The sequence below is a fragment of the Berghia stephanieae genome, chromosome 5 (assembly GCF_034508935.2).
Source record: "Berghia stephanieae isolate SIO BIC M18660-M18661 chromosome 5, UCSD_Bste_1.3, whole genome shotgun sequence".
NCBI classification, from domain to species: Eukaryota; Metazoa; Mollusca; class Gastropoda; order Nudibranchia; family Aeolidiidae; genus Berghia; species Berghia stephanieae.
In genome coordinates, this window is record NC_088364.1 from 59059238 (window position 1) to 59070554 (window position 11317).

Sequence of the window (11317 nt, forward strand, 5' to 3'; positions counted from 1 at the left end):
TGTAATCATCTTAAAAAAAAATAATAGATTGACGTCCCCGGGGGCTTAAACTTTTCTCGTAGAAATGAGTACCACGATGCAGAGAAGGGTTCCCCCGGGTCTTTGGGGTTTGGAGTGTTAGTCCTTTAGGGGGTTCTAATGTTCTTTCTCTTTATAAAAACTATGATGTTTTTTCTTTTTTTTAAAACAACTGATTTCTTTCTCTTTAAAAAAATTGATTTCTTCTCTCTTTTAAACTGGGGTTTTTCTCCTTTTATAACTAACTATGATGTTCTTCTCTCTTTATAATAACTATGATGTTCTCTCTCTTTATAACTAACTATGATGTTCTTCTCTCTTTATAACTAACTATGATGTTCTTCTCTCTTTATAACTAACTATGATGTTCTTCTCTCTTTATTACTAACTATGATGTTCTTCTCTCTTTAAACTAACTATGATGTTCTTCTCCTTTATAACTAACTATGATGTTCTTCTCTCTTTATAACTAACTATGATGTTCTTCTCTCTTTATAACTAACTCCTTTGATTCGGATGCATGCAAGTATCAACATGACGGTGGTGGTGGTGGTGGTAGTGGTGATGATGGTGGTGATGATGGTGGTGGTGATGATGATGGTGGTGTGGTGATGGTGATGATGATGATGATGATGATGTGATGATGATGATGATGATGATGATGATGATGATGATGAAGGCGGTGGTGATGATGATGATGAAGATGATGATGATGATGATGATGTGATGATGATGATGATGGCGATAGTTATGACGATGATGATGTGATTGATGATGATGATGATGATGATGATGATGATGATGATGATTTTATTATTATTATTATTATTATTATTATTATTATTGTTATTATTATTTTTCATCATCATCATCATCATCATTATTGATAAAAGAACAAGATCGGTAACCTCTTCCCAACTCAATGAGCAGTTTCTCAAAATTCAATGATTAATTAATTAATACGTACATTAATTGCAACCGGAAATGAAATGTTATTTTCATTTCATCTCTCAGATAACACGAGTAATAAGTTGGCAATTGAGTTGTTAAAGGTAAAAAAATTGACTGTAAAAATTCAATTAATATTCCTATAATAATTGGAGAGTTGCCCTGGAATTCCAAGTAGATAACTCTGTAACAAATTGCCATTTTGGCGAATAGTTACACATAACATACACAATCAGAGGAATTCACACTTGTTTCTACTTTGAGTTCCGCATTCCGATGGTATTTATATTGTTTATAACAAGAAATGAATGAGTAGGAAAGTGCCAGAAAACAACAGAGAATATAAACTTCGCCGCGGCATTGGGGACTCGAACCCACGACCTTAGTGGTATGACGACAACTCCGCCTGGCTGGTCGGGAAGATCGTGACTCTACCGTATGAGCTATCCACGTGGGTAGAGTCACGATCTCCCCGGCCAGGCGGAGTTGTCGTACCAGTAAATCGCGGGTTCGAGCCCCCATCGTGGCCGCGAAGTTTTTATTCTCTATTATCTAATGGTACTTTCGTACTCACTTCATTTCTTGTTATTATCAACATAAGTGCCTGCTCCACTCACTTTTCTGAATCGATATAAACTGTTTGCCTTGTTATATCACGTTGTCACGAGAGTATAATATTATATTTGGTTGATAAACATCTCAAAATGTATGTATGAAGCAGTGGTAGACAAATCAGAGAGAATGATACCAAAAAAAAAAAAAAAAAAACAACCATCCCCTCCCCCAAGCCACAAACAAATCTAGTTTTCTCGTCTGAGGCTATGTGGTCTTGTGGTTTGACTCGAACCCAGGACCTTCCGATCCGAAAGCACTAGACCACATAGCCGCACTCTATTCTAGAGAATTCTACATTATGCCGACAAAATAACCTTCTTTCCATTTTAGCCAGAAAATTGGTTATTTTTACTTCATAATATTGATATAATGTTGCTATGTGGTTAGAGGTGTGACACTCGCTTTCAGATCGTAAGGTCCTGGGTTCGTGTCTCGCTCGGCGCATTGTTAAGTCCGTGGAAATGCTCTTTACTCACATTCTCCCACCGTACTCAGGTGTAAAATTTGTACCGGGCCGTTAGCAGCGTTATTACTGTCGGAAAAAAATGTGTATTATCGCCTAATAGGCGTTATCGTATCTCATTCTACGTGTTTACGTATTGTTGTTGGTCAGGGACCCCTTATAAAGGCTTGAGCACGTCTATGGATATTGGGCTATAGGCTGTAAAGCTCAAGATCCTCAGGTCTGAGTTTCGATCTCCAGTCGAGGCAGGCTGAGTCTTTTTTTGGGGGGGGGGGGGGGGGGGGGGGGGGGGGCGGGACGGGGGGGGAGTGGGGGGGGGGGGGAGGGGAGGGAATTGCTTATTCTTGTATTTCTCTCTCTCTCTCTCTCTCTCTCTCCTCTCTCTCTCTCTCTCTCTCTCTCTTCTCTCTCTACTATCTATCTATCTATCTATCTATCTTTCTTTCTTTCTCTCTCTCTCTCTCTCTCTCTCTATCTATCTTTCTCTCTCTCTCTCTCTCTCTCTCTCTCTCTCTCTCTCTCTCTCTCTCTCTCTGCTTTGTCTGACACTATTTCATACACGCATTTTCACATCTTTATCTTACACCAGTACCTTCTACCTAATTTGTCTGACCCTGTTTCATACACATATTTTCAGATGTTTATCTCACACCAGTGCCTGCTCCGTAATCTGTCACTTTAATATTTATGGCGATTGTAATGCTTATGAAATATCTCGTTTTAAATTTCTAGTTCCTGCTGTGTTAAGATAACCATCACTCCACCCCCCCCCCCCCCCTCCTCTCTTCCCCTCTTTCTTCCAACTGCAATCAGGACGCTTATTCATCTTTAACTAATAGTCCAGATCTGATGCCGTAAGAGCTGCTATGTAGAAATTACCCCCTCCCCCCCCCCCACCCCAACCCCCACCCCAATCCCCACCCCCTCCACTCCAAATAGTGAGATCACAATGCGTATCAAGCAAGAGCTGAAGTAGATCGATGTACCACCGAATTTTATTCGATAATCCAAGTGTTGGGAAGATTGTCCTTGAGGTATCTGGTCACGGCGGGAGTGGCCCCTGGGCAGTTGGTCAGTTCGAGATCATTCAATCGTTGCAGGTGTCTCAGTCCGTACAGACCGTTACTGGTCAATGGGCGACATCCTGTGGACGGAAACGAAGATTGAATATGTAATAATGATGATGATAATAATAATAATAATAATAATAATAATAATAATAATAATAATAATAATAATAATAATAATAATAATAATAATAACAATAATAATAATAATAATAGTAATAATGATAATAATAACAATAATAATAATAATAAATATAATCTCAATACATGACTAAAAATCATATTTTTGTAATGTATTTACTTTATGATTTCATTGGGTTTTTTAATTGTTTATGACTGAAGAAGGGTGTTGAGCCCGAAACGCTCCGTGTTTGAGATTTTTTGTTTTGTTTTGTTTTGTTTTGTTTTGTTTTGTTTTGTTTTATTTTGTTGTTTTTGTTGTGTTGTTTGTATGTTTGTTTTTTTGTTTATTTGTTGTTGGTTTTTTGTTTTTGTTTTTTGTTATCATTTTTTTTTCTTTGGAAGCTGTTTATTTATATTGTTTATTACTTTTAACATACCCCAGCTTTTAGCAGCTTAATATCACTTTAAAGAAACTATTATCTGAACCCAAATGAGAAGGTGGACATGAAAATGGGCTGGACACGTTAGGAAGAAAGAGGAGCAGCAGCATCTCTGTAAAATCCCTTGATTGGAACTTGTAAAGGAACCCGGGATGTTTGATGTCCAATACAAGTACAGGGGCAATAACTCTTTGAAGACATCAAGTCAGAAAATCTGGATATATAGGGAGGGTCTTTCGACCTCCCATGGTGGTTTATTATTACTAATAATAGATGACACTTGTATAGCGCTTTTTCAACATTATAATATAATGCTCAATGCGCTTTACATTCTTATTTTTAAAAGTCATTTCTTGTACCACAACGCACGGACTCACCCACGCACACACATAATATACACACAATCTATACACACACATACACATATACAGACACATTCACACACATAAACACACAAAACGCATACACATACTAAATCCTCCAACACACACACATACACACATACACACATATAGACATACACACTCACAAAAACGCACACATACACACATACATACACATACAAACAATTTAATATTCACACCCCGTATCTGTTTTCCAGTTCCATGTTGCTCTCTGTTTCTAGATTTTTTCCTGGTCCTGGCAAGAATCCTTGGCTAGCTGGGATTCTTCTTCTTCTAGGTTCCATGCCTGGTCCAGGCTTCGGATACTGCATGAATTATCTCTCTCCATTCCTCCCTGTCTCTTGCTTTTTCAAACAGCTCTTGGATGTTAGGTTGGTGAAGCCCTTCAGTTGGTCTATGAGTATTTTTCTTTGTCTCCCCCGGGCGCGTTTACCAGGTATTTTTCCACAACTTGCCAGGTATTCATTCTTATCTTTCCTTACTATGTGTCCGAAAGAGGATAGTTGTCGATCCGCTATTAAGGGCATTAGTTTCCTTTGTTGGTATGTTTGTTTTAGCAATTCTTCGTTCGTTTTGTGTGCAGTTTACGATATTCTCTGCATCCTTCTCAAACACCACATTTCATAAAGACCGTCAAATGTTTAGTACCTTTTTGGAGAGATGATGCTTTTCCCCCCTTGCAAATAATCTCTCTGTCACTGCTGTATTCTGTTATAATTATTTGGTTTGAATTCTGTATGTTAAAGGATTCTGTCACGGGTTTGGATTTATTAAATAAGTTATTATTTATCGTGCCAAATAACACACGAGCTTGCGAGTAAGGCGGATTTTGTTTGTTTGTTTGTTTTTTAGGGGGGGATTTTGTTTTGTCTTAGTTTTGTTTTGTTTTTGTTTATGTTTTTTTGTTATTTTTTTCTTTCTTTTTTTTTTTTTTTTGTTTGTTTTTGTTTTTTGTTTTTTTTTTTTGTTTTTTTTTTATCTATACATATACTTTTTTCCCCTTCACTTTTACTATCATTCCTACACTATGTAATAGATATATTATCTACTTTAACAACCCACCTGCTACGGACAGAGCTCTGAGATTCCTCATAGAGAATATATGATGCAGACCAAAATCCCCGACCTGCGCACACCACCGTACGTAGAGCCTGAGGAGTGACGTCATAGTGGAGATGTAGCCAATCCCAATGTCCGTTAAATGACAGCACCTGGAAGATCCAATAAGAAAAGATTGGGTTAATCTGCAGTAATCTGACAAAAAAGGTTTAGTAGTCCTTCAGAACCATTGGGCCCAGAGAGCCGGAGTTTATATAGCGTGAATCAGACAATAGCAATTGTTCGCTATCTAGTCGATAGGATGCTAGTCTATCGCAAAGTACTTTCCGCCAGATCTAACAGACACAGCTACCCAATCACTGCTAGGTAGGCAGGGGAGGGAGGAGGAGGGGGTTCAGAAAAAAAATCTGGACTGCACCCGGGGTCGATCTCGGTCCATTTGCTTGTGAAGCGTGTCCTCTACCAACTGAGCTTTCGGGGACCCTCACTTTGATAAAAGGACACATACAAAAAAATTTGGCCAGAAAACTCTTTCTTTGTCTATCGATCGATGAAAATGACCTTCACCTTGGTAATAGAAAAAAAACAATTTTCAAACATGAGTCTTGTGCAGCAGTATATATGACACTCGCTTTCGGATCGGAAGAACCTGGGTTCGAGCGTGCCTCGCTCGACGCATAGTTGAGTCGAAAAAAGCTCTTTATTACGCACATTATATCACCGTACTCAGGTGTAAAATAAGTATCTGGCCGTTAAAACAGCGTTGTCTCTACCTAACAGGCGTCATGTCTTGTTCTACATGTTACGCGTTGCTGTTGGTCTGGGACCCCTTTGCAAAGCGCTTTACGCACTTTAAAGGATATTGCGCTATATAAAAACTCAAGTTTGTTTTGTTTTTTGTTTTTTTTTTTGTTTTTTTTTGGGGGGGGGGGGTTTTGGGGGATTGTTTGTTGTTTGTTTGTTTTGTCCATTGTTTTTTTTTTTGTTTTTTGTTTGTTTGTTTTGTGTTGTTTATTTTTGTTTTTGTTTGTTTTGTTTTTTGTTTTTTGTTTTTGTTTTTGTTTTTTTTAGTCTATTGTTATCCGTGTTGTGGAAATGCGTGTTGTTAAAAAAAAAACAAATAACATTCAAATCTTCTTTGAAGGAAAACGCAATAAGCAGTTCTTTAATAATTAATAGGTGAGATGAAAAGGAATAGAATGATTGCTATTGTATGATGGAGTGTGTTGACCCGGTAACATGGCGGCCAGGGTGACCCAAAATCCTAGCTGTGGAATTTAACGCAAATCTGCCATCTTGAAAATTGCAAAATTCTTAATGTTTATGAGATACTGCCTTCTTAAAAATTGCACAATTCTTAATGTTTATGAGATACAGCCTTCTTAAAAATTGCAAATTTCTTAATGTTTATGAGATACAGCCATCTTGAAAATTGCAAAATTCTTAATGTTTATGAGATACTGCCTTCTTAAAAATTGCACAATTCTTAATGTTTATGAGATACAGCCTTCTTAAAAATTGCAAATTTCTTAATGTTTATGAGATACAGCCTTCTTAAAAATTGCAAAATTCTTAATGTTTATGAGATACAGCCTTCTTAAAAATTGCAAAATTCTTAATGTTTATGAGATACTGCCTTCTTAAAAATTGCAAAATTCTTAATGTTTATGAGATACAGCCTTCTTAAAAATTGCAAAATTCTTAATGTTTATGAGATACAGCCTTCTTAAAAAATGCAAAATTCTTAATGTTTATGAGATATAGCCTTCTTAAAAATTGCAAAGTTCCTAATGTTTATGAGATACAGTCTTCTTAAAAATTGCAAAATTCTTAATGTTTATGAGATACAGCCTTCTTAAAAATTGCAAAAGTCTTAATGTTTATGAGATACTGCCTTCTTAAAAATTGCAAAATTCTTAATGTTTATGAGATACAGCCTTCTTGAAAATTGCAAAATTCTTCATGTTTATGAGATAATCATAATCGCTATAGTTAACTTTAAAAATCATCAATTTCCCCTGACAAGCATTTTAATAACACTTCAAAATCTTTAATGTTATGTATGCAGACTGGCATCCGCTTCTGTTTTCAATAGGATTTATTGATTCAGGAAGTTCTGATATTGGAGCCAAAAATTCGTAGTTTTAACGAATTTTTCGTACCAGTTGGCAGGTCTGTTTGACGTCTGTTGGACTCTAGCAAGAGAATTTAGATTTTAAATTATAAGAAATCATACGATCTCCTCCTTCTTTTATTCTTCGTTTTCTTCTTCTTCTTCTTCTTCTTCTTCTTCTTTTCTTCTTCTTCTTCTTCTTCTTCTTCTTCTTCTTCTTCTTCTTCTTCTTCTTCTTCTTCTTCTTCTTCTTCTTCTTCTTCTTCTTCTTCTTCTTCTTCTTCTTCTTCTTCTTCTTCTTCTTCTTCTTCTTCTTCTTCTTCTTCTTCTTCTTCTTCTTCTTCTTCTTCTTCTTCTTCTTCTTCATTATTATTATTATTATTATTATTATTATTATTATTATTATTATTATTATTATTATTATTATTATTATTATTATTATTATTATCATTATTTTATTATTATTATTATTATTATTATTATTATTATTATTATTATTATTATTATTTTATTATTATTATTATTATTATTATTATTATTCGATGTTCGGGCAGTTGGTGACAAGAGCTGGGCCATGTATGCGCTCATAGCGGTCAGAAACTTTCATCTTTCATGGTATTTGTATGTGTGTGTTTACCTCAGAGAAGTGTTATCTATATGATAAATAATAATAATAATAATAATAATAATAATAATAATAATAATAAATAATAATAATAATAATAATAATAATAAAAAAATAATAATAATAAATAATAATAATAATAATAATAATAATAATAATAATAATAATAATAATAATAATAATAATAATAATAATAATAATAATAATAATAATAATAATAAATAATAATAATAATAATAATAATAATAATAATAATAATAATAATAATAATAATAATAATAATAATAATAATAATAATAATAATAATAATAATAATAATAATAATAATAACATACAGACAGCACTAATTATATATGCAATCTTTGTTAAAGGAAAACATAACTCACCTGTCCAATATAAGTTCCTCCAACACGCTGAGGTCACAAGCCACATACTCCAGCGAAGCGTCCGTGACTCTCGAGCACCAAGAAATGTCAAAGCTCTTCAGCTTCTTCATGTTCTCTGCGATGATCTCGATCCCGTCATCCGTGACCTTGCTGCACCCCGCCAGACTCAGCACAGTCACGTTTGGCAAGGCGTGAATGATGTTCACTACTCCGTGATTCGTGATCTCCCAACACGACTTCAGACGCAGGACTCTTATGGATGAGTTCAACTTGGAATCGAACAAAGCTAATCCGTTGTCCGTGACGTGGTACGCCTGAAGATTGAGCTCGTACAGAGACGGGAGCAGCTGAGCTATCGCCCCGACGCTATCATCGGCGATGTGGATACAATCTGAGATTGTAAGGATTGTAATTTTAGGGTTGAGACAGGCCCACAGACCAGATCCGGTAATTTCGTTACAGTTAGATAGCTCTAATCTGTTCATGTGGGGGAGTCGACGTATCAGATTTTCTAACCCTCCATCTGATAAATTAGAACATCTAATTCCAACACCCTTGATTTGTTTTTTGTTATTGGATACGTGATTGACAAAATCGGATACATCCCGGTCTGTTGCTGCAACAAAACAGAAATTGTCAAAGCCTCGATGTTGAAAATTTTCGTAGCTAAGTTTTCGACTAGAAACATCTAGGGTCCATTCTTTGAAGTTTATAACGGGCATTACATTTGTCCAATAGATGCATTGATATAGAATAGATTTCCACCTCTTACAAACTTGGCATAATCGTCTCCGCTCTTCAATTGAGAAGTAAAAGAAGAATTTTGAGATAAAACGCTCGTCCATCATTAATTCGTAAATTGTCTCTGCCTTCGTCGTCCATTTTTGCCCCGTCATGCTAAGGTTTAACTTCCGGATTCGGCTGGCAATTCCAGCTTTGGGAGATCCCACGAGTTTGGTTTGAGTAAATACACTGTCTTTGTTGGAGTGTCTGAGTTTGTTCCCTATGGAATGATCCGATGAGGGTTTCCCGTTGGGAATATGGTTGGTGTTGTGGGATGAATGTGGTTTTGGAGATGATGACGATGATGATGATGAAGAAGACAATGCTGAACCTGTTCTCGATGCTAATGGCGACATAGTATTCTGACTAGCTGCTGACGAAGATGTAGATGACGACGATGATGAAGATTTTGATGAGGACGACTGTTGGCGAGAAGATGAAAACGATGATGAGGAGGACGACGACGTGGTTGAAGATTGGGTTTGATGGTTTGAATTGGTAATAAACCTGGCGTGGTCAGAGCCATTTATGGCCTGGTCTGGTTTCGTACTGGAATGCAGGATGGACGAAGTGCCACATGATTTGTTTGGTAAAAACCGGGATACTGCGCACGTCAGCGCTCCTTCCTCTGCGTGAACGCTATTTTTAGAAGTCCTTGAGGTTACTGGAATAGTTTTGGAGTCCTCTGAGTTTGAGGTGCGGTTTGTTCCAGTGTCCGATTGGCTTGTGTTGTTGTTAATTGATTGGTCACGATTGTGGAAGCGTAATCCTCGAATCCCATTGGATATTTCCATATACGCTTTGCGAATCGTCGACATGATGGCTTTTAGATATTACCCTACTTAAAATCGATAAGTATTGAAGAACTTTCTCTTTTTCAAATGGAATAAAGAGATCTGTAAAATTTATTGTTATTTTTAAGATATCTGGAAACAATATTCACGCACAATTGTGATATCTTTATATCAAATATTTACCACAAATAAAATTTTAAAATATTTATATTTGACCAGGTTTATAAATCATATAGGAATAATCACAAATACCCTCTTTTTGTTGCAGGGTGACCCCTGGTCATCCTCTCGGTGGTCATTTTACGTAGCTAACGCTATATTGCGACGATTGAAAGAATAAGTCGTGGTCAAGGCCGACTTAAGGCTGTAAGTGGATTGGTTTCCTTAATGAATTGAGTATCTGTCGGAGTTGTCAAAGAGGTGAGATTGTAGGGGTTGGTGAGGCTACCAATGGGAAATGATGATTATCACAAATTTCGTCGTTAAAGATGTTCCGTTGGAAGTTAGAATAAGTTGTTCGTTGTATGATCCTGTGTCACGTGACAACTTGTGCGTGGTGGAAGTGGGTGTTGGTGTCTTTGATCTGGTGAGGAGAGAATGAAGGAAGACGTTAATAGTATGAATGGTATTTTATGGACGTGTTTGGTGATGGTGATAATGTTGGTGGTAATGATGATGATGGTAGTGGTGATGATGATGATGATGATGATGATGATGATGATGATGATGATGATGATGATGATGATGATGATGATGATGATGACGATGATTGTGGTGGTGGTGGTGGTGGTGATAATGATTAAATTGACAGAATGAAGAGTTGATGAAATGATATCAAAAGCGTGAATTGAAACTAACACAGAAGGAACATTTTTAGAGACTCATCAATAATTCAGACATGTCCAAATTTACTAGAAAATTTTGTTTCAGTCATAAAGAATCAGCCTTTGAGTACTTTTGACTCATGTACCTACTTATTTGCAGGTCTGATCATCCATATTGTTACGGGCTCGTTGTTGTAACGGAAATAATATCAAACGAATGCAAAATATTGTCCAGTACAATAATGTTAAACCAAGGCTGTAATGGTGTTCAGTTATCAGCCATGCTAATATGTGTAAGTCTGGTGGAAGAGAGAGAGAGAGAGAGAGAGAGAGAGAGAGAGAGAGAGAGAGGTGTAAGTGAGAGAGAGTGAGAGAGAGTGAGAGAGAAAGAGAGAGAGTGAGAGATGGGGAAAGAGGGAGAGAGACAGAGAGAGAGCGAGAGAGAGGGAAGAGGGGGATAGAGAGAGAGCGAGAGAGAGGGGAGAGAGAGAGGGAGAGAGGGAAAGAGGGAGAGAAGGGGAGAGAGAGGGGAAGAGAGAGAGGGGGAGAGAGAAAGGGGAGAGAGAGGGAGAGACAGAGACAGAGAGAAAATTTGAGTGGAAGAGAAATATTGGAAAGGTTAGGACATCAACACAAAAACATCCCAAGGCAAAAA

General features: G+C 36.7%; 1 protein-coding gene across 1 annotated transcript; it reads right to left on the reverse strand.

Moving 5' to 3' along the window:
• Nucleotides 1-2530: 2530 nt before the first annotated feature.
• On the reverse strand, nt 2531-10422 carry LOC144973330 (uncharacterized). Its single transcript, XM_078915624.1, has 3 exons — nt 8262-10422; nt 5141-5289; nt 2531-3188 (listed from the first exon to the last, which is right to left on the reverse strand). The coding sequence occupies exons 1-3, from the start codon at nt 9860-9862 to the stop codon at nt 3040-3042; spliced, it is 1899 nt and encodes a 632-aa protein (XP_078771750.1). The 5' UTR covers nt 9863-10422; the 3' UTR covers nt 2531-3039.
• Nucleotides 10423-11317: the final 895 nt, after the last annotated feature.

Excerpts from the sequence above, each read along its gene's own strand:
- LOC144973330 (XM_078915624.1), bottom strand. The coding sequence starts at position 9,862 with ATGTCGACGATTCGCAAAGCGTATATGGAAATATCCAATGGGATTCGA. Across the intron at positions 5,290-8,261 it reads GAGGAACTTATATTGGACAG|GTGCTGTCATTTAACGGACA; the intron begins GTGAGTTATGTT and ends TGGATCTTCCAG. Across the intron at positions 3,189-5,140 it reads CAGAGCTCTGTCCGTAGCAG|GATGTCGCCCATTGACCAGT; the intron begins GTGGGTTGTTAA and ends TTCCGTCCACAG.